A 24,408-nucleotide genomic window follows, 5' to 3' on the forward strand; every position below is an offset into this window, starting at 1 on the left:
TGTCTTTGATTCCTAAGACTTATGAGGAATGCTATGTTTCCAGAGGCTACTCAGCCCCAGCTGTGACCTACATATTATGCCACACTGAGCACAGGCATAACCATTGTCCACCTGTGGTAGAATCAGTTTTTTTTTTTTTTTTGCCATCTACCCTCGGCAATTAATTTTCATTGGTGTATACCACACCTTTGTAAGTGACCTCCAGCTGTCTCGTTCTGAAGCTGTATGCAACCAGGTGCTCTCTTATTCTATGTCAGTTAAAGTAAGTTGGCGCCTAAGCATTTCTGTGGTACCTCTTTACGTGCATGACATGTTAGGCAAATGGTTTAGCCTATCGGAATGCCATTTCGGAAAGTATAGGTGCTTAAAATGAAACTCCAAATATCTGGACTTCCAGTTACCAAGAAAATAAGCTTAGGATTCAAAGAGACGACACTGGCATTTCAGCTAAGATGATCAGTAAAATTAATAGCAACTTTAATTGCAGTCCACCAAACAAGATAAAAAAAAAAAAACAAGTGTGGCTTCAATAGCATTGATGATATTTAGTTTACTTTTATCTCATTTACTAGTATTACTATTTCATTGACTATGGTTTTACTAGTTCCTGCAATTTGATGAAAAATAATAATTAAATTGTGTATAGTCTATATACAAATGTTTATAAGAGATCACAGCTTAGCTTAATTTACTTAATATTTTAAAACTATGATTTTGTGTTCTGACTCTACTCTTAATAAATTATATTTTATTTTAAGAATGCAAAGTTGGAAATTCTGTTCTGATGAAAAAAATTATTAAACTAAAGTAGATGTTTATGGTTCTTTTGTATTTATTTTTAAATTATTTATTCATTAAAAATTAATTGCTCATTAACATTTACTTGAAGTAAAGATCAAAAACACAAATTCAATACATGATCAGCTCCCAATTCACGCAGATCACAGCCCATCACTTAAATGTATTTACTGTCAATTCTACAGACTATTCATTTTAAAATATTGCTTTAAATTATTACATGACACAATCAAAGTACTGGTACCTCACATTGATGTAGGACTAAAGCAGCTGAAATAATGACCAATTTTCATTCACTAACTTGTACTGTCATTTATTATCAGACGTGTTAAAACTAATGACCTGTATATATAATTGATTAAGCAGGAGCATCAACAAATCTTGAACAATAATTGTCTACAGAAAAACTTTATTCTTATCCAAACAATATACATTTACAAATTTATACGAATCTGTATGGCCTAAAGATTATGGTGTATTTTGAGCATTGTGTGAATACCCAGTTACATTATTACATGAAAATAGTGTACTCATTTTTTAAATATTCTGGGTAATAAAAATTAACAACTAATATGATACAATAAAATTGAAGCATTAGTCAAATAAAAAAAAAAAAAATTCACTCAAGATCTATGTGAACTCTATGCTTGAAAAAAATCATTTTGAAATTAATTTAAAAAAAAATAAATTATGGTTCTTTAGTCAATGGAATGATAGCAGCAATTATTTAACAATTTCATGATTATCCATTAATCTCAATATACTTAGAACTGAAAAATAATTCATAAGGTTTAGATACAACCATTTGAAATAATGATTATAATTTTTTTCTTAATTTGCTTAATTCAAATCTAATATAAACAAGATTTCCTCTGTCAAGAAACTTATGAGGGAACAACATGCATATTCTTCTCAGTAAGTTTTGCAAAGGGAATTAAGAATATATGATGTTGCTTTTTTTTGCCAACATTTTAAACCTTCGCACAAGGTTTTAGTTTTAAGGAGAATGCACCATATTTTATGTTTACTTTTGATAGATTCTTATTTTAATTTTAAAAAAGTAAAATTTCCCTTACATATCTTGCAATCTATGGGGCAGATGATATAAAGTTTATCAGTTTCTGTGCCCCATTGTTAGCGAGGGTGTCATGTACCCAGCACAACAACCAACCACCTTTTGAAAAAAAATCCCATTTCAGACCTCACAATCTATAGGGCAGATGATGTTAAGGTCATTTGATTCTTTGGCCATTGCATCATGTGGCCAGCACAACAACCAACCATCTTTACTTTCCAAAATGAAAGTCAGCTACCCATTAGAGTTAGGTGGACTCAGGGGGCTCCCAAAAATCTAAAAAAATTTTAATCTGAGTCTTCACAGAGATTCAAACCCATGACTTAACCATTCAGCCATGGATCCCCAAACTGCCTTTACTTATTCCTTACTAATGCCATGTATCCCTAGCCTTTTGAATTCTGAAATTGAAAATCCCAGTCTTAATCGAACCCAGGAACCCTCAGTTCAGAAGCCAAGTGCTTTACCACTCATTCACTGCACTCCCTATTGTTTTAATGTGGCTCAGATGAATAGTTTTCAAGTACAATATCAAACAGATTTAAAGAAATACTAAATCAAACCTGTTGGCTGAATGACAGGATATACATAAATATGTATAGAGCTTACAGTATAATATATATATCTTAAATTAAAATTGGTCCAAGACATTTATTTTGCAACATGATGGGATTTTCCTTTCTGGTGGTGCTATGCAGGAGTCCAAGAATCTCATCTTTTCTCATAACAGAAAGTTATCTAGTTATAAAAATAAATAAAAGGATTTTAAAAAAATAAAAATATGTGTGACATATGTGTTGACCATGCTAAACGTATATATGTTATTAAGTATAATTATATAATTTTGCTATTCTAAAAATAGTCTGTACCTAAAAGGAGCTACTGTGTTAATGTGTAGACATGGCCCTGACCTTAATAGTTATGAATTATTACTAAAGGTGAAGGCAGATATTCAGTTAATTTGATGGAAATTGCACTCATCTAAAAGCAGCTATAACATATATTATGATTTACATTTTCATGGAAAACTAGTTTTTCAAAAATACAAGTACTTCAGCTTATGAGAAAAGTGCATAGGGAAAAATTGCAGTACCTTACCTTTAAGAGGTGCAACCAATCATTGACTTGTCAGGAATGCATGCCTTTTTCTTGCATTTCCAAACATAACTGTAATTATACAATTAGGCATAATGGCTAATTTCTTTTGAAAACATTAAAATTAAAAAATAATATTATTAAATTGAATACATTGTTGTATCAAACATACAAATTATCAGACATAATTTTGCCTAATTTCATCTAACAGTTTATTGTAAAGGAATGGCCTGCACAACAGCCAAGTATATTAGGCATTCATGAAAGATGAATTTGCTTAAGAGTGTTATAAAAAAAAAACTAGAGAAAAATGTTAAATTCCATCCCCAATATTTGGATGTTGCTTGACCATGAAAATCACACTTCATAAAACATCTTTTAGATAACTAAAATAAAAATTGTATAGTAGTACTTACAATAAATATTGAATGGATGCCAATATTATTAATGTCTGCCCAGAGAGTAGAAATAGTATAAGTATGATCCTTGAGCCATTCTGGTACATCATCAGAACTGGTTGGCATGGTTCTACTTGTTAATAACTGAAACATTACAAACATTTTTTAAAATTTATAATTTATCACAGACTAGAATAGAAATGTTGCCAGGAAAAATACCAATGGTTAGAATGCACCTGATGATACTTTTGTAGCCTTAAAATGCACCAAAACTTCAATCATTAAATCTGATAAGAAACATATATGTATCACACAAGTCCAAGTTGATCAGAGTGTCATAGCAAATAATTAACTAGATATGTGAGTTTTATATTAAAGTGCTGAATTTCAGGGGATAGATCCAACTTGACACCACATCATTTATTATTTCATGAACTCATGGGTCTGGGCATGGCATAGAATGGGAACTATTATTTAATGTATGGGGTGAAGGCGAGGCATGGATTATAAATTGTCTTGTATAGATTAGATTGGGTAAAACTTCCCATCGAAGGTAACTTTTACTGATAGATCTGGATCAATTATAAATTTATGGGATCTAGGCCTGCATACATATATCTTTTATTTATATATTTTATGTACATAAATAACTAGTCTAGATTCTATAATTATATCTTAATAATAATTTTTGTAGATGTCATATAATATCTAAAATATTAAGTATAGATCAGTAGATTTAGAATTTTAGCTAGTAAATATTTTTATATTCCAAATCTAAACTGGATCTATATATTGTATATCTATCTAGAATTTAGATCAGTAGATTTAGTATTTTAGCTAGTAAAATACTTTTATATTCTAAATCTAAACTGGATCTAGATCTAATTATTCTAGAAGCTTAGATCTAGAAGACTAGTTGTCAAGATTTGACTACACTATGGCTAAGGCTAATGCACTAGCTAAGTAGGCCTACTAGATAGATCAAGAGACAGAGTACTAATAGTAATAGACTCTTGCCTCGTTGGGCCTCTCAAATCAGCTACAGACTTTAGAGACAATTTAGGAAGGTGAATTTCGATCCAATTCCAAGATCTACAAACTACAAGTTAGAGTCTAGCTAGAGATGCTAGATCTAGTCTAGAAGGCTGATCAATTAAAAATAAAATCAATCATTTCTAAAGTTTGTAAAATTATATTTTATAGATCTAATCTATCTATTTATAATATAGAAATCTATGTCTACTATTTTAATATTTAAAATGATATGGCTGATGATATTAATTATTTTAATAGAGACATTGACATACAAAGAAACAAAATAATTAGATCTTATACTAACTCATAGACTCTACTTATACTAAAAGTTATACTGTATTGTATTAAACCTTCGAGTTTACGTTCCACTATCTTGACTTGACTACATTGACTATCAAGGTGACTGTGATTATTTATAGATCTAGAATACTAGTCTAAATTATTATCTATGATGATGATGATAATCAACTGGTAGAGCTATAAGTATAATCAGTATAAACTATAATATAATCACTGCATTTGTTTCATTCACTGTCTGTATCAATAATCATGTGATGTGAAAGTGAAGTCTAGATTTAGAATATTTAGATCTAGATTAGATAGAATTGATAGATTATAAATCTACTTTCTACTATTAAAAAGTATTATTATTATAGATCTACATCTACTAATATTAGTACAGGTACTAGATCTACAGGCAATACACTATTGATTATAGTGACTATAATTACCGTCACTATACACTAATACAGTTACAGTATAATACTATAGTATAATACAGTCTATAGTGATAGTGTCTATAGTAGACTATAGATGATCGATAGATCTAGAGTTCTAGACGTAGACTAGATCTATAAACATTCATACTCATATTGATCTCATGTATGGTCTAGATCTAGAGAAAATAGAGTGGAAATCATGACTTTATTAGATCTATTGAGTTATTTTTAAAAAATATCTTTAAATAGATCTAGAACCATAGTCTAAGTCTGGGTGTTGTAGATCTAGAATCTAGATTATTCTAGATATAAGAGATCTATAGATAAGTTCGGTTTTTTAAAAATGCGCATTCGAAATTTAAAATACCCAGATTTAAGTATTAATATACCCATATTGGTAGGGCCGCGTTAATCATTTATTAGATCTATTAAAGCATGTCTATATAAAAGATATTATTATTAAAAAAAATATATTATTATATAAAAGATATATTATTATATAAAAGATATAGTTGTGAATATTTACTAAAAAAATTAAAATAATGAATTTTTTACTTTTGCAAATTAACACTCTGGCTGGCAAAAAGGATGACTCCTCAATACTGTGAAAAGACGATAACTGCAATGAGTTGGTTTGGAATTGTATTTTGTAAGACTAACTTTAAAAAAAATATCCTTTAAGAGGATAAACGAAAAAAGGTTTGTCAGAAGAAAAGCTGGCTGGACTACGCAAATAATGGACCAGCCTCTCTCTCTTGTTAAGAACATTGGTGACCGGGAAAAGTGGAGGATTTAGTTACGCGGGACAGATGATAATGATTTCATGTACATAAAAAAAATCCAGATTTTATGTAAAATACCCAAATGTGAAAGTACTGAAAACAGCTATTTTAATGGGGTGGCCTTAAAAAAATAACTTTTGTGACGATCCCTTATTCAGGAAAATTTTATAAATCACAAAACATTGTGAGAAAATGGATGAAGTTTTTAGAGATCTAATAAAATAAAGCGTAGGAAAGTTTTACTCTCATTGAAGGTCAGTCCAAGTGATTGGATGAGTAAATTTCTTCTTTTGCATCCTCCTGAATTTCTCCATATTGCACCATGCGTGAAAATGATGCGCGACGGCACTCCCCTAGTAAAAACTAGGAGCTGTTGTTCCATTAGTATAGTTCCATGGAGAAATAAAATGTACATTATTTAAGAGGACAAAACTCGACATATTTAATAAATGTCTGTGAATACCCAAAGTTTAGTGTTCCTTGTTGATATCAAATAGAATAGACAATAACCAGTAGTTAACTGACTAATTGGTTAATTTTTTTTTATGAATTGTCTACAAGAATGAATAATTGTGAAAAGTTTTAACTTGATCTGACATTATTTTGAAGGCAGACAGACAAAGTGAGTTGATTTTAAGCTTTGTTGAAATTAAAGATGAACGGAAGTTTGGGTTTGACTTAGAGATGTAGAACATTAGAAATCAAGAGACTGGTAAAGGGTAAACTGAAAGACATAATCTTTACGAGCTACGTATCAATGTCATTATGTGCTTTGCTTTTACTCTCACTGCTTGTGGATGTAGCTTTAAACAAGTTTAGTGGAAAAAAAAAACATTTTAATATTTCAAAGAAAAAAAATTGAATTCCTACATTCATAATTTTTTCAATAACTTTGTCACGGATCATCTTTATATTGTTTGATCAGAATCGTTTAAGAGTTTGATTGTTAGTGGATTTTGAGAACCACGGTCCTGTCAATTGCAAAAAAATGTTCAAAACTAAGCGTGGTGGAAAGTTATTTGTTCAGACAGTAGGACAACACTCTCAATTAAACAATTAACTCGTGTAATGTTTCCAATACTTTTTAGTTGCCAAAAATAACTAATATAACTTGTACAAATAGAATACATGCACCAGACAGCTAAGAAGCTTTAGCGTCTGCTCTAGAAGAAAAACGTAGCAAACGAAAACTGGCTGGCTCCTCAATGCCAAAAGTGAATGTCATCTTGACCAGCGATACATGTGAACAGAATGTCTCGCCAGAAAATGGCTTCAAACTCATTTGAAAAAAAGTTCTACGAGACAAGCAATAGTCGTTCTACGAGATGAGCCTTAGTCGTTCTACGAGATGAGCCTTAGTCTTTCTACGAGATGAGCCATAGTCTTTCTACGAGATGAGCCATAGTCTTTCTACGAGATGAGCCATAGTCTTTCTACGAAATGAGCCATAGTCGTTCTACAAGATGAGCCATAGTCGTTCTACAAGATGAGCCATAGTCGTTCTAAGAGATGAGCCATAGTTGATCTAAGAGATTAGATATAGTCGTTCTACGAGATGAGCCATAGTCGTTCTAAGAGATGAGCCAAAGTCGTTCTACGTTATGTGCCATAGTCGTTCTACGAGATGAGCCATTGTCGTTCTACAAGATGAGCCATAGTCGTTCTACGAGATGAGCCATAGTCGTTTTAAGAGATGAGCCATAGTCGTTCTACGAGATGAGCCATAGTCGTTCTACAAGATGAGCCATAGTCGTTCTACAAGATGAGACATAGTCGTTCTACGATATGAGCCATAGTCGTTCTACAAGATGAGCCATAGTCGTTCTACGAGATGTGCCATAGTCGTTCTAAGAGATGAGCCATAGTCGTTCTAAGAGATGAGCCATAGTCGTTCTACGAGATGTGCCATAGTCGTTCTAAGAGATGAGCCATAGTCGTTCTACGAGATGTGCCATAGTCGTTCTAAGAGATGAGCCATAGTCGTTCTAAGAGATGAGCCATAGTCGTTCTACGAGATGTGCCATAGTCGTTCTAAGAGATGAGCCATAGTCGTTCTACGAGATGTGCCATAGTCGTTCTAAGAGATGAGCCATAGTCGTTCTTGTCACAGTCTCGGTTGACATTGCCTGTTATATGTTCGCCTCGGGTCATCCTCTGACATAGAAGGAGGAAGTAAAATTGACTAAATTGATTTTTAGTCGGTAATATCTTTTGGTCAGTCGACGACAGTAGTAACCTTAATTGAGACACATAGTTTGTTGCGCCAGCAGGCAGCTGTCGTGTTTTTTCGCCTCTCGTTTTGGAGGATTTTTGTGTTGCTATTTTCTAGAGCTAAGTGATCTTTTCTTATACCATTAGATTGGTGTAGATGTCGTCTATAGATTGATGTATTTAGTTCGATAGATTTAAGTCACGTTAATTAAATTTAATTAGTTTTTGTATTCATTTACTATCCTTTAGTTTAACAAGCATCTATATAAACAGTAACAGAGTGATACTCATAGCCCGAGGGATTGGTGTCCTTGGTAAAACCGTGTACCGTGGCCACTACATAGCAGACGCAGCGCAAACCTGTGTGTCATCAGTCCTAGTGTGTCAAATCGCCGTACTGGAGTCATGGACGCTAATCTACTACGTCGCATAGGACGCACATGTGAGTTACTCAAATCGCGACTAGACAGCGAGGTTTTCCAAAATATTCGTCGACTTGGCATCGGGCGTAAACTGCCGACAGTTCGTGGGTCTAGGGCTGGGCGTCTTATTCGCCTATGGTATAACCCATCGCAATTCAACTCAACAGATACATGTCACACAGTTTCCAGGACTCTTAACTGTGTTGTTAACCCCACCCCTACTCCTGTCATTTCTTCTACGACAGAGTTCAGCAGTTCCCTACTAAACTGTTTTATTAACCACCCCACCCCTATTGCTCCTGACACAACAGAGGTCAGATGTCCCCATCAAAAACCTATAGTTCGTGATATGACTCCTCCGGTGTCTTCAAAATGTGCTACACCTCTGGTGACTATATCCTCCAGTCAGCTTAAAATAATGCACCTCAACGCCCAGTCATGCAGTAACAAAGCTCTTGAGCTTGCAGGACACCATCACTGATGATAGCTACGACATCTTTTTCCTTAGTGAGACATGGTTTAAAGAAGTTGGTGATGAGCCAAGAACCACTGAGCTAACGCCACCAGGCTTTCTTTTAAAGAGTCTCCCTCGAAAAACAGGCAGCGGGGGTGGCCTAGCAATACTGTACAGAGCTAGTCTAGCCAAGTATGTAACAATAAGACCTGACAGCTCAACGTACACCACCTTTGAGATGTGCGAGCTTCGCCTTTCCCACTACAGTAGAACACTGACTTTTATTTTCCTGTACCGCCCACCACCAAGCAAGAGAAATACATTGACAATAAAAGTTTTCATCGAAGAATTTCAAGACCTCCTTGACAGTCACATAGCAACAAAAGATCTATTTGTCATAGGCGATGTGAACTTTCAATTTGACAGTGAAAATGAGACATACGCGATGTCGCTGAAAAATGCTCTAAAGGATCTTAGACCAACTGATAAATGTTCCGACACACGTCAAAGGCCATACTCTTGACTGGATTGTTACAAATGCAAGGGAGCTTATAGCCAAACTCAATGTCTCAGACCGCGGCTTGTCAGATCATTTTCTCAGCAATTACAATTCTTGCTTGAAAAAGTTGCTGGACAGCCATGCAACTCTTGTCACTCGTACAGTCTCAGTTAGGCCATCTGCACCCTGGTTGACGGAAGACATAAAGACAGCCAAACTTATTCGCCGACGTGCCGAACGTACATTTCAAAAGACAGGTCTGACGATACATCGACAAATATACATACTAGAAAAAAACAAGGTTAACCGTATGATTAGAGACGCAAAAGCTAGTCACATTCGATAAAAAATCGAAACTTCTGATTCTTCAAAGGAGCTATTTAGGATCACCGCTGAAATGTTAGCTAATAACGAACGTTTGCCGTCATCTATCCCATTATCTGAACTTCCTGATTCCTTCAATAGATTCTTCATTGGGAAGATTGAGCAGATTAGAAATAACATGCCATCCCTCTCATCACAGCTTGACCACTATCCAATTTTTCAAAATACTCCTTTTTGCGAGTTTCAGCGTGTATCTGAAGATTATGTCAAAAGTACTATTTTAAAGATGCTAAATAAGTCATGTGACCTTGATCCTATTCCAACTTCCTTGCTCCTTGAATGTTTAGATGAGCTTGTACCTACAATTACTAACATTGTGAACTCTTCACTGACTTCAGGCATTGTACCACAGCAATTTAAACATGCACTTGTCAGGCCCTTATTAAAGAAATCCAGTCTTGACCCGGAATGTCTAAAAAACTATCGCCCGGTATCTAATCTTCCCTTCCTGTCAAAGCTTCTGGAGCGCATCGTGTTAGCACAAATTCTTTCTCATCTTGAACAGTACTGTCTCTTGGAAGAATTTCAATCTGCATATAGGAAGTGCCGTAGCACAGAGACAGCAGTGGTCAGGGTACTAAACGACTTACTTCACAATTCCGACAAAGGCCACATATCAATTCTTTCCATGCTGGACTTGTCCGCAGCCTTTGATACGCTAGACCATGAAATTATGATGGCCAGATTCTCTGCAACTTTTGGTTTAGCAGGAGTCGTCCTAAAGTGGCTTGGATCCTACCTGACGGAACGCACCCAAAGTGTCGTTGTTAGCGGGGCGGAATCAACAAGCTTACTTTTGAAGTACGGAGTACCCCAAGGATCAGTTCTAGGCCCAGTACTGTTCACTATGAACACATATCCACTCAGCGGTGTCATACGGCCAACCGGCATCTTATACCATTTCTTTGCCGATGACTCACAGTTATACGATTCATCAGTACCCTCAGAGGTGTCACATCTGGCAGAGAAAATCAGTAGTACCGTTGCAAGGGTGAGCGATTGGATGGTTGAAAATAAACTCAAGATGAACGAAGACAAGACAGAAATAATTAAGATTGGCACTAGGAACAATGTCTCAAAAGTTGAAAGCACAGATTCTCTCTTTATCACTAACTGCCATGTTCCTTTTGTCCATGTAGTGCGGAATCTTGGAGTTTTCTTCGACTCAACACTATCTTTCGACCCACACATCAGTCAGCTCTGCAAAGGTCTTTATCTGCAGCTGCGCAGATTAGGCCAGATCCGACCATATTTAACAACAGAGTCAACAAAAACGCTAGCTGTGGCATTCATACTCTCCCGCCTTGACTACTGCAACACCGTGCTAGCAGGTATAACTGATGACAAAATAGCCAAACTGCAACGTATACAGAACAACGCCGCTCGAATAGTCCTTAAAAAAACTAGACAAGATTCTGCTACTACGCTCTTGCGCACGCTCCATTGGCTTCCCGTGAAAGCGAGAATCGATTACAAGGTCGCCACACTTTGTCATCAGTGTATATATAAAAATGAGATGCCCTTGTACCTTAGCGAACTGATTACTCCATATGTCCCCCAGAGAGCCCTGTGCTCAATGGACTCAACGCTTTTAGTAGTGCCACGTTTCTCCATCAAAAGCTACGGTCTGCGTGCTTTTTCAGTTCACGGACCAAAGGTTTGGAACTCACTCCCCATTGATCTCAGACAGACAACATGCTACATCACTTTTAAGAAGAACATTAAGACCTATCTGTTTAAAACTTTTTTAGATTAACTGTCATTTTAGCTCTCGTGTTTTTGTTTGTAATGTTGTTACAGCGCCTTGAGCCTACATTTTGTTTGTAAACAGCGCTTTATAAATAAAATTATTATTATTATTAATTGAGTGAAATAGTTACTTAGAGTCGTTTGTATGATTTGAGACAGCACAAGTCTTTTGATGGTTGTTTTCTGTACTTAGAACTGGATACATATTATTGAAGTTTATTGCTGCGATGCGGTCATATTTTAATAGTAAAGTTATGTATACACCTATTCCTGAGGACTTAGTATATTGGATATGTTTAGTGATGCTGTTATGCGGACGTAACTATATTTCTATGCATTGGATCATTTTTGTACCTACTGTGAATTGCAGCATATTGTGTTATTAAATAAACGTTAGGTCTGAACTGCTAAATTTCGGATTCTAGTCAATCTGAACCATTTATGTTTGGTACGTGTCAAGCGTGACTCCAGGACACACGAGCCCAAAATTCTACAGCATTCGCGACACATGAATAGTGATGCACGTTTCTACATTTTAGTGAGCAGTCCTTAGTGACCAGTCTTTTGTGACCAGTCCCATGTGTAATATTAATACTCGTCAATCATAACGTTTACAGTTCTACGACTGAAAGAGGCTAACAACAAGATTCTCTTTGAAAATGAAGTTTTGTTGTACAGATTTTTTATAATTAAATAACTACAAATTGAATTCACAAAAGTGCTAGCCTTCACCTTACATCTTGTTTTCAGATCGTGCACCAATCCGGCACCAACGAAAGGTGGCTATGATTGTGAAGGACCCTCAGCTCAATCGAAAACCGGCAATTGTCAGCATGTCATCCAGGGCATAGGTAATCTTGGTTTTAGTTGAGAGGGTGGAGACGAGGCTTAAGTCAGTTATATTATCTTTTCAAAAATTTCTGCAAAGTGGAAAGGAAAATACTAATTTTGAAATACGTGAAATTTCTAGATATAAATAAATACTTTAAAAAATAATTTCAGCATAAAATATAAAGGATGTGAAATATTATAATGCATTCATATATGTCCTACTGAAAGCTTGCATGTTAATTAGAGTTATGTTTTTTTTCTGGTTTATTCAGGCAACCAGTATCTAACTATGAAGTGCGTATTAATTAAGTACATAAATATATAGTATGTAATTATTGCGTAATGTATACTGACGAATATACTAATACAATTGTATGTACAATGAAATATATACGTTTAGATGTAAAATCTAAGTAAGACTGTTCTAAGGAGGTAATTTTCATTTGTAAAGATGTCACATTTTGTTATGTGTAAAGCCCAAGTGTACAACATATTCCCAAAGTAAAGACACAAGTATTCAATAGGCTAACGTGTTGTCCACTTGTCTCTACTTTCAGTGGACGGGGAGATGGTCAATGTAGCTGTTGAATGTCTGTGTGATGAGACATTAGGAAATCTTTCCATGGCGAAACTGAAAAGGTGACTAAAGACTATAAATCCGAAATAATAATAAAAATAATAATCATAATAATAATACTAATTCTGACAATGCTGTACCGCTATCTTATAATATAAGAAAAAGTGCATGCTAAATGAAAACAAATTAGAAAACCTAAGCTTGTAGATTACGTGATAATGGAAGTGAAATAACATCACAATAAACCCTGATGTTGTGTGAACCGAGGGTATTGGGACATCTCGCAGACATATTCGAGCCCCCAAACATCCCTAAAAGATCCTCTTTGCCTGTCAGAAAGCGGTACTGCTGCAGACCTGCGACATCATAAGAAAATTTCTCAGTGAGCACTGTTAAATGACTTACATTGAATTAGGTTTCCCTCTAATGAATTGCGACAATTGCTAATATCCGTGCTGCACCACGATTGAAAGACTAGGTCTTAGTAAATTTTGTCTGGAACATTTTTTTTTATCCTGCTGGAACTACAAAGCTCCACTTAGACCTAAATTTCTATGGGTCTCCTTTTTACTTGTCTCATTTATCATTTCAATCGAAAGGCCCGCAAACTCTTAAAATAAAGTATGCACAAACACTTTTTTCTTGTAGATTTTGCTCTTATTGTGAGCGGGAAACAGCATCAAATCAGTTTCCCCTAGAGTTAACGCACATTTTTTTATGTGTAGAGTATAGTAGTTTTGGTAAAGAAATCGTTGATGCTTTGTTGTCCTAGAGATTATCATTAACTAGTTTTTACATTTCCAATATATATACACACGTACACAAGAGGACACTTTTATAGAGATGTTTCGTGTTTTATCTGTAAAAAGCATTGATGATGATGATGATGATGATGATGATCTTTCACATTCATTCTGACAATGAACTAGATCTAGAGGAGAATAAGATTTAGATCTAGATCTGTGTAGAACAAAATATGACTGAACACTGGAACGAAATAGTTACGCACCAAAAATAGTGTAAAAAGAAAAAAGTGATTAAAGCGTAAAGACTTAAAACTTGTACTTAGGACATTTAAATGTCAGCTTCAACATATTAAGTCGATGTGCGAATAAACAATCATTGAACAGCTGCGATTTTGATTGAAATAAACATTGCTAGATGTTCTAGACTTAAGTAATAACATGTTTAATGATCACACTTTATCCTCCATGGCAAGTGGGAGAATTAGTGATAAGTTGTCGGAGCAAAACATTGTATATATTATAAGATATGAAACCATTCAACAAATACTTTTTAACTTTGGCAAAACCGTTCCTTAGATCAATACCGACATCGTAGTTGTTGTTTGAACTCCTCCCTTGCCACCATGACTGACAACGCCTTGATATTTATATATATTGTGACGTATTTCTGAATCTTCTGGCTAGATGTACTAGTAGGCACACAAATAAAAACACTGCAAAGAACTTGACGACTCAACTCTCAGCTTCATATAACTTTATTGACTATTAACTCTAACAATTCGTCACTGTAACATGTAGCGTAGAAGACTGTACAATATCTGTCAGTTTACAGTTAACTCTCTGGTTCATATAGAGTCCCTATCGCTCCTCCAATATTGCAAAAACACTGCTAGTACCTTCTGGAACTTCACTCGAGGACACGTCACATCCTGTCTTCGTTTATACATGTAGATTCCAGACAACACTCGCTGCAGTGTAATTTCGCTGGGGTCACACGTAGTGACCTCTAACTATTACTGTTCATTTGTAACAATATATAGGTTAAAAATGTCTTTTGATTTACTAGACGTATTGCCCTGTGATTGCTTCTTACTAAAGTTGGCTGTAGTTACATAAGTCGAATGGAGCAATTATTATTTTATTCAGAGTTGAGATCAGTTTATAAATTTGTTCTTTTTATAGGGATTGCATACCACCGCCTAGTCCTCAAGGTGAACCATGCAAAGGGAACAAAGAACTTGTGGGGCCTGAGAACACCTGTCCGAAGAGTTGTCTTAAAAGTAAGTGGATTCATAGTTGTTGTTGTTGTTATAACTGTGGTGGCTACTCAGATAGGGGTAGCCCAGTGTATAATCAGGTAGGAAATATAACACAGGTCAGTGTACTATAAGAGGCCAATCGTACTGAGTGACGAGAGGTGACACTTCGAGAAAGTACTTGGATATGAGCACTTCACGTGCAAATGACGAATAACATGATGCTATCATCTAGATTACGGTGACCAGATGTCCCGACTTTGGCGTGACAGTTCCGCTTTGGACCGTCTGTCACTCTTTTCCTAAAATGTCCGGGCGGGACAGCCAAAGTCCCGCTTTCATAAAAAAAAAGTCGATCACTGTCACGCTTTTCTTTTAAAAGTCTTTGTTAACCTACTGACTAATAACTGAGAAGTACCAGCTTTTGGCTATTTTCTTCTTTATCTTTATTTCATGATCACTGCTTAGAAGGCTCCTGTGAGGCAAGAGTAGTGCTTTTATTTTGAATCCTCCTGCTTTCTTCTCAGAAACTAACAGCCACAATAAAGTGACATTGGCTCCATTCATGATACGATTCATTGTACCACCTATCGCGGGAAATCTTTAAACAAAATTTCGTCGATTTAGACTATAGCAGAATTTTGTGCTACGGAAATCCTATTTCTATTCACAAGAGACGTGTTCCACCATAATCAAAAACTTCTTTGAAAACCCGTGTGATGAAGTGTGACCTGAATTTCTAACACAACATTGCGGCAATACTCCATGCAGAAGTTCTGTTTGTTGAAGAATAAAATTTAAGTGCTTTTGAAGTATCTTGTAGACCTCGAACATCCCTTGCATAATAGTATTGACCAATGCTGCCTCTTTCTTTATGACTTCATTTTAGCGCCTTTTCTTTTTTACTACCATCAATATATTGAGGTCAGATTCCAAAAAAAAACAAAAAAAACTTCATTATCAGAATTGACGACTCCGTTTTAGTTCAACATCGACATGGGCGTCTCTTACTAGGGGAAGACAAATGTGTTGTAGACGAAAAAGAAAAAATGTATGAGCTTCTGAACGCAGGAAAACACTAACGGCCTTCAGCATACCATCTTGTGGGACGGAAAGGGAACCTGATGACTCTTTAGTACCTACTATGTCCAAAATAATTGTTTCGGTTATACAAAACACTTTATAATAATCTACAAAGCACTAGTTCTGAAAAGAAAAAGACTTAACCGGGTGACATCGACCCTAGTGACACCACTGTTTTACATTAGTACATTAATAGCTTTCTACATTAGTGCATTATTACATTATCAGCTTTGTACATTAGTGCATTAGTACATTATTAGCTTTGTACATTAGTGCATTAGTGCATCAGTAGCTTTGTATATTAGTACATTAGTAGCTTTGTACATTAGTACATTAGTAGCTTTGTACGTTAGTACACTAGTAGCTTTGTACATTAGTACATTAGTACTTCTGTACATTAGTTCTTTAGTATATTTATAGTTTTCAACGTTCATGCTTTAGTGCCTTAGTACATTAGTGTCTTGGTACATTTGTAGCTTTTTTACATTACTGCCTTAGTGTATTGATATTAGAGTACATTTGTTCCTTAGTTATCAGTGCCTTATGACATTTGAAGGTTTGTTAGTTATTTATCACAGAAGTAACGTTACCTCAACCAGAAAATTGTCAGTTCTTTTAAAAATTGTATTGACAGAGGAAATATGTCGCTTCGAAAGAAACTCCAGCCTAGCTACTCAGGTGACTTCGGAATACGCTGGAAGAAATTTATATGCAGATCTGGAAGGATGCAGAAGTGCATGTCAAAGTGAAGCGACTTGTCAAGGTTTTACCGTATCGATCAAGAATCCATCCAGTCCTGATTGCTGGTTGTTCTATCATCTGATCTTCGGAAAGGAAAACGCGACATATGAGTCATACATACAGAGATGTACCAGTAAGTTTTTGTTAAATTTGTCGCATCTATTTAGACTTTTTTTTTTCTTTATTATCTCTCTCTCTCTCTCTCTCTCTCTCTATATATATATATATATATATATATATATATATATATATATATATATATATATATATATATATATATATATATAAATATAATTCTCTTCATGGCCCAACCATGCGGGACACCTCGATGAAAACGTCATTAAAAGATAACTCTTTTATTGTTTTCCCACGTAACTTTCGCGGTGACAGAGAGCGAGGCTCAGATTTAAAAAAGAGGGGGTGGGGCGTATTATTATTGGTCTTGTCAATAAAGTTATGTCTTATATTGCTGGTTCGGTCATCGTGACTTGATGATGACCACTTTTGTCATCCAGTGAGCTGAGGACTTTGCACTGATGTTTTGTGCCTCCTCGTGTGGCTGGTGAGACCTATATGAGCCCGGAATGTTCGACTGAACACTGAGCTGGTTATTTCAGCTGAAGCTTGATTAGTCGCCTTGATTGTTTTGTTCTATCTCTTTTCTTCTGCCAAAGTTGTTTTCTTGTCCTCGTCCATTTTCACCGCTCGAAGCCATGAAGTTCAATCATATCCTTCCATCTCCCAGGTGGCAGGGTCGATTTAAAGGCTTTTAGAATACGCTTTGAGGCTGTCCATGAACCGTTTTCTTTGTCTACCTTGAGATCGCTTACATCTCTTTAATACAATAAAACAGTGATTCCCAAAGTGGGGAACACATACCCCATGGGTACGGGATTAGTTTGGAGGGGGGTACGCGGTACATCATTAACTATGATTTTTTTTTAATACCATTTTCGACGTTACGAAAGTTACGAAAGTTATAAAAGGGGTACATATATTCCAAAAGTTTGGGAAACACTGCAATAAAGGATAAAGGAGCCTATTCGGGTACGAGAGTTTCAATTTCTGCAGACCATCTGCCCATCGCAACTAAGACTGGATTCTTTTTTTTTTCTTGCCATGTAACATTCAGTATTTTTTATGAAAAAGAATAAATGGAAGTGGTTTAGTTTTTTTTTTTTTTGGTGGGGGGGGGGGGGGCGGCGGGTGCATGTCTTCTGTATACTGTCCACGTTTCTGAGGCATAGAGCAAGTGGTGGAGGATCGGCCCGATAGAGCCCTAGCTGTTGTAATGCCTCGTCTGTTCCACACATTTTAAGACAATCTATCATATGATGCACTGGCCTTGGCTTGTTATAGACGTGCATTGTCTGTATAGACTTCCTTGTCTTTTGATTTTTGTTTAGTATTTGCTTTAAATGACTTATGTCTATTAACATTTTCATTTTAAAATATTTACTGAAGTATAATGCTTAAACACCGGCACCAAGATCGGTCTCTTCAACACTATTGTAAAGCCCATACTACTTTAGGGAGAATCACAATCAACACTATGAAAACAAAATCCCAATATTCATCAATAACTGCCTGGGAAAAATTTCTTATAATCCGCTGGCCAGACAAGATCTCGAATGAACAACTGTGACAAAGAAGAAAGCATCCGCCCATTGAAGTTGATATTCTTCAATAAACGCTGGATATAGATAGGTCAAACCCTTTGCAAGCCTGTAACAACATTACAGGTCCTAGTAAATCCGAAGAGTTGACGGCCCAGGAATAATACTTATCTCAGCTATTTGGAAGCAGTTGCCATGCAGATGGTCAAGACCTGGGGAGAATCGCCATGAACCGACGGGAATCTGATTGTAGATAATGCTGCAGATAGGATGAGAGGCAGAAACGAGATGTGATGATATTGCATCCTTTTCTTAATTCTTATATGAACGTAATCGTTTATTAATGAAACCTTTCTGTGTGTCTTGTCCTGTTCTAGACTGTGTCCACGCACTGTGTTAGTAGTTGCCTTTCTGTGTGTCTTGTCCTGTTCTAGACTGTGTTAGTAGTTGCCTTTCTGTGTGTCTTGTCCTGTTCTAGACTGTGTCCACGCACTGTGTTAGTAGTTGCCTTTCTGTGTGTCTTGTCCTGTTCTAGACTGTGTTAGTAGTTGCCTCTCTGTGTGTCTTGTCCTGTTCTAGACTGTGTCCACGCACTATGTTAGTAGTTGCCTTTCTGTGTGTCTTGTCCTGTTCTAGACTGTGTTAGTAGTTGCCTTTCTGTGTGTCTTGTCCTGTTCTAGACTGTGTCCACGCACTATGTTAGTAGTTGCCTTTCTGTGTGTATTGTCCTGTTCTAGACTGTGTCCACGCACTGTGTTAGTAGTTGCCTTTCTGTGTGTCTTGTCCTGTTCTAGACTGTGTCCACGCACTGTGTTAGTAGTTGCCTTTCTGTGTGTCTTGTCCTGTTCTAGACTGTGTCCACGCACTGTGTTAGTAGTTGCCTTTCTGTGTGTCTTGTCCTGTTCTAGACTGTGTCCACGCACTGTGTTAGTAGTTGCCTTTCTGTGTGTCTTGTCCTGTTCTAGACTGTGTCCACGCACTGTGTTAGTAGTTGCCTTTCTGTGTGTCTTGTCCTGTTCTAGACTGTGTCCACGCACTGTGTTAGTAGTTGCCTTTCTGTGTGTCTTGTCCTGTTCTAGACTGTGTCCACGCACTGTGTTAGTAGTTGCCTTTCTTTCCGACTTATCTAGTTTTGTGACGTTTCTCACAGGCCGCCAAGTCCAGACTTTACTTGCTAGGTTTGACAAAGCACAATTTAGATGTCAGCCATATGTATGTGGTTACGTTGTAATTACAATCCTACTTACCTAAGCTCAAGCTTCTAGAATCAAGTACAAGTCTGCAGAATTGAAACTTTAATACTTACAATTAGAGCAAGCTAAAGAATCATTACAATAACAGATAATAACTCAAACAAGATAACGATTGATCATAAATTTATAAGCAAGATTCTGGGATCTTAGTGATTTAGATGGATGCGTGGTCAAGAGGCTAAAAACGCTTACACTTGGCTTGGCTACCTATGAAGGGGGCTCGAGGTTCGACACCCGACTCGACCTGAGTTGTGTTTATTGAGCGCCTAGAGGCAGCATTGAAAAAACTTTTCGTAGATACCCCCTTCCCCCACGCCCCAATCGGTCCACAAATGAGATTGGACCATAGTGCTCTGAGCATGCTATAAACATTAAAGAAGCGCTGTATAAAAGCTATCATTTAATTTATTTTTTAAATAGGTGAAAATGGGCTTTTGGTCTCATGCATTCTGTCTTTTCAGTCTGTCTGTCTTTTTTGTCTCGTTTAGATATCCAAAATGAAAAACAGTATTACAAACTCTATTTCTACCGACGACCTTATCTTGTCAAAATAGATGCAACTGCTACTTGAAGTAGATAGTTTAAGTTGTTTTTTTAATAAGATAAGCAAAATTTTTTTTTTTATATAAATCAAGTTTTTTAAAGAATTAAATGTTTAAAATGTTACATATCATATATATATATATATATATATCGGTCACTTGTTTCTTTATGGAAAAGTAAAGTATCAACATTATTGTTGGATTTATAACTATTTTATACAATTTTGGTATTTATGAAATCTTACTAATTAAATTACAAAGAAACTTGTGTAATAACGCTAACTTTCTTTGTATTCTTGTTACTAAGATTCTTCTTAATAGATTTTAAGGCGCCCACCAAAGGATCCGCCCATGCACACGGAGCATTCAATCTATGATTTTGTATTGCTTGATAAAAGAAATATCTCAATGAAATAGCCTCCTGGACCTTTTAGAGCACAAAACAATCTGTTTGCAGAATTCATTGTAATAAACATGCAATACGTCAATACAATGTACATTCTTTGCCTTTAAAAACAAATAATTAGTTTTACAATTCTGTCACGAAAATCGGACATATACGCAAGAAGAGCGATTTGAACGAATTTTTTGGCGATAATTGTCTTTTTCACACGGAAAACAAGTTACTAACACGTTATTTGAAGTAAACCGCAATCGCCCTAATGGGGGCCTGACAAAATCGTAAGAATATGTTGGTAGTGCTGACAAGATTTCTATTCTTCAATGATGTGATAGGTCGGCACGAGCCACTGTGTAGTATAACTTGATTCTAAACAAAATGTCTAATATTACATAGAATGTGCATCCTTGGTCCTAATAAAGGAAAATAAACGTTTCCAGTTAACTACTAGTAGCAATGATGCTAGAAAACACAGAATTAAATAATACATATTTTACAATTTACGGTTGTGTATGATTAAATGTTACAAAATATACAAAAAAAAAATCTCTTTCATGAAAAACTTCTTGACTAATTAATTTTCAAAAACAAAACTGTTCGTTTTCAAAGGTCAAAAAGTAGCCACAGCACCAAAAGTTTCAAGATCTAAAATACCAAATCATTGGATGTTCAGCATCTTGACTTTATTTACTATCTAAATGTGACCTGCTGACTGACATACTACACAAAACTAATAGAGGCTCTTTTTTGTTTAAAGAGACTGCTAATAATGTAATCCTGAGTCGATACTTTCATTTGGCTCTATTTAGAAAGAAGTTAATGCTGTGTCAGAAGCAGAAACCATTTTAAATTTCTATTTTGTTTAAACCGCATTTTGTAGTATAGTTGTATTTATAACATCTGGTATACACACATGTATATCTTGATAATTTACTAGATCTATTAGGATAGATCAGGTTAGCAGTGGGTTATCCACAAAACAAAAAAATACTAGGCGCCTTTGTAAAAGGTTTACTCTAATTCAAGCATCAAAACATATCTATTGACTTAAAATTATATTCAGCTATAACCCGCTTCGTTAGTGAATTTGTCTTCATTTCTTAGTGCTTCAGTGCATTATGATTTACAGTCCTCTAGTCATTTACTCCCCCAACTTTGTTTCCTTATTCGTGAACAGATTACAGCCTAACACGCAGGTTTGTTTTTAACACATTCTATAAGTCTCAATATTTTTCTAACTTTGATCAGCTGTTTGCTACGACTTTATTTTCTTGTTTAAAATCTACAGTGGTCTGTGAACCTGGATACTTCTCTAAGGAATATAACACGAGAGACTACTCTACATGCACAAAATGTCCAAAAGGAACCTATAAAAATTTTACATCTTCAGGACCTTGCCTTCTCTGCCCCACGAATTGGACTACGCCTTTAGTCGGAAGCACCAGCATTAAAGATTGTGACATAGGTAATTGTTCGTACCATACATGATGTGTCGACCGTCTTTCTCCATTCCTATAAGTCTTTGGCCTTGAATAGAAAGAATCTATTTCAATGACACTCCCATTCTTTCATTAATTTAATTCTTTAATGTTTTTTTTCCCATCGCTTTCTAGACCTGTCTCTTCTTCGTCCCTGCTACTGTTTCGTTTAGACACACGTCTTGGCGAGCCCTTATATGGCCATACAGTTTTAGTTGTTTTTTAGTTTACAGTGGTCAGCAGGTCAACGTAAGTCCTAATTGCATTGTGATCTTGTTTTGAATCTTCTAATTTCTGATGCGGTCGTTTTAGGTGGTACCTAGTATACATCTATAGCATCACAATTCCATTACAAGAATAGACAACATTATTTTATTGGTTTTAATTAATTAGAAACTCCAAACAAAATACTCTCTAATTGTCCAATCGACTACAAAACAAACAAGCTTTTCATCTGTATGTATCGTCTCTGTAATTGTATTACTTCCTACTGTGTGCCAGTATTCTGTCCACCCGGATACTTCTTGAACATGGACCGCAAATGTCAGCCGTGTCAACTGGGCACTTATAAAAATATCCAAGGAAATGAAGCCTGCTTGCCATGTCCAGCAGATAAAATGACGGCCACTGTTAGCACCACTGATCAAGCCAGTAAGTAAGTTTTTCTTTTTTTTTTTAAGTTGGCCGTGAAAATTAAAAATAAAGTGGATCGCTAAAAATGTATACGTAAAAGACAAATCAAATTTGTTTTATCTCTACATTATATATGTTTAAAATAAATGCATCTGTTAAACATACGTGGAGAATAGTCCACTGGAATAGATATCAATTTATTGAAATTTGTTGTCGCTTGTTATTGTACGTATGAAGAGAAATCATTTATTTTGCATTTTTTATTCAGCTGTGTTTCATTTGTACAATACCATTGATATAAATCCACGCTAATTATACACCGCTTAGTAACTGACCAAGTGACTTGCACTGAGACTTTGATTAAAGTAAAGAGGGTTCGCGCACTACGTCGACCTGACTCACCTTAAAGCCCATCTTTTTCCGGTAGCAAGATTGTGTCACAACATATGGAGATAAGTTTTGGTGCTCTGGATGACCAAAGAGTTCTCCAATGTTGCACAGCACTGTACTGGGGATTGTGTCACAACATATGGAGACAAGTTTTGGTGCTCTGGATGACCAAAGAGTTCTCCAATGTTGCACAGCACTGTACTGGGGATTGTGTCACAACATATGGAGACAAGTTTTGGTGCTCTGGATGACCAAAGAGTTCTCCAATGTTGCACAGCACTGTACTGGGGATTGTGTCACAACATATGGAGACAAGTTTTGGTGCTCTGGATGACCAAAGAGTTCTCAAATGTTGCAGAGCTGTACTGGGGATTGTGTCACAACATATGGAGACAAGTTTTGGTGCTCTGGATGACCAAAGAGTTCTCAAATGTTGCAGAGCTGTACTGGGGATTGTGTCACAACATATGGAGACAAGTTTTGGTGCTCTGGATGACCAAAGAGTTCTCAAATGTTGCAGAGCTGTACTGGGGATTGTGTCACAACATATGGAGACAAGTTTTGGTGCTCTGGATGACCAAAGAGTTCTCCAATGTTGCACAGCACTGTACTGGGGATTGTGTCACAACATATGGAGACAAGTTTTGGTGCTCTGGATGACCAAAGAGTTCTCAAATGTTGCAGAGCTGTACTGGGGATTGTGTCACAACATATGGAGACAAGTTTTGGTGCTCTGGATGACCAAAGAGTTCTCAAATGTTGCAGAGCTGTACTGGGGATTGTGTCACAACATATGGAGACAAGTTTTGGTGCTCTGGATGACCAAAGAGTTCTCAAATGTTGCAGAGCTGTACTGGGGATTGTGTCACAACATATGGAGACAAGTTTTGGTGCTCTGGATGACCAAAGAGTTCTCAAATGTTGCAGAGCTGTACTGGGGATTGTGTCACAACATATGGAGACAAGTTTTGGTGCTCTGGATGACCAAAGAGTTCTCAAATGTTGCAGAGCTGTACTGGGGATTGTGTCACAACATATGGAGACAAGTTTTGGTGCTCTGGATGACCAAAGAGTTCTCAAATGTTGCAGAGCTGTACTGGGGATTGTGTCACAACATATGGAGACAAGTTTTGGTGCTCTGGATGACCAAAGAGTTCTTCAATGTTGCACAGCGCTGTACTGGGGATTGCAATCTTGCAGCACAATAGCCTCGTCTTATATGTTTTAGTTTTATTGATAAA

At 36.1% G+C, this 24,408-nt stretch overlaps 1 protein-coding gene and 1 long non-coding RNA gene across 3 annotated transcripts in view; one reads left to right on the forward strand and one right to left on the reverse strand.

Moving 5' to 3' along the window:
- LOC106051145 (uncharacterized) overlaps nucleotides 1–23,418 on the forward strand; it is a 44,948-nt gene extending 21,530 nt beyond the window's left edge. The window contains exons 8-14 of the mRNA XM_056034361.1: nucleotides 12,372–12,472; nucleotides 13,010–13,091; nucleotides 14,958–15,055; nucleotides 16,749–16,988; nucleotides 21,955–22,131; nucleotides 22,646–22,795; nucleotides 23,279–23,418. Coding sequence (XP_055890336.1) covers nucleotides 12,372–12,472; nucleotides 13,010–13,091; nucleotides 14,958–15,055; nucleotides 16,749–16,988; nucleotides 21,955–22,131; nucleotides 22,646–22,795; nucleotides 23,279–23,418 — 988 coding nt within the window. The remainder of the gene's footprint in view (nucleotides 1–12,371; nucleotides 12,473–13,009; nucleotides 13,092–14,957; nucleotides 15,056–16,748; nucleotides 16,989–21,954; nucleotides 22,132–22,645; nucleotides 22,796–23,278) is intronic.
- On the reverse strand, nucleotides 1,248–5,189 carry LOC129927431 (uncharacterized). Of its 2 annotated transcripts, none has more exons than XR_008779042.1 (4): nucleotides 5,133–5,189; nucleotides 3,385–3,510; nucleotides 2,972–3,040; nucleotides 1,248–2,611 (listed from the first exon to the last, which is right to left on the reverse strand). It is a non-coding gene; the product is annotated as an uncharacterized LOC129927431 (long non-coding RNA). The 2 variants fall into 2 exon arrangements; XR_008779041.1 differs by lacking the exon at nucleotides 5,133–5,189 and adding an exon at nucleotides 4,752–5,126.
- Nucleotides 23,419–24,408: the final 990 nt, after the last annotated feature.

This window comes from Biomphalaria glabrata, chromosome 7 (genome assembly GCF_947242115.1).
Source record: "Biomphalaria glabrata chromosome 7, xgBioGlab47.1, whole genome shotgun sequence".
Taxonomy (NCBI): domain Eukaryota; kingdom Metazoa; phylum Mollusca; class Gastropoda; family Planorbidae; genus Biomphalaria; species Biomphalaria glabrata.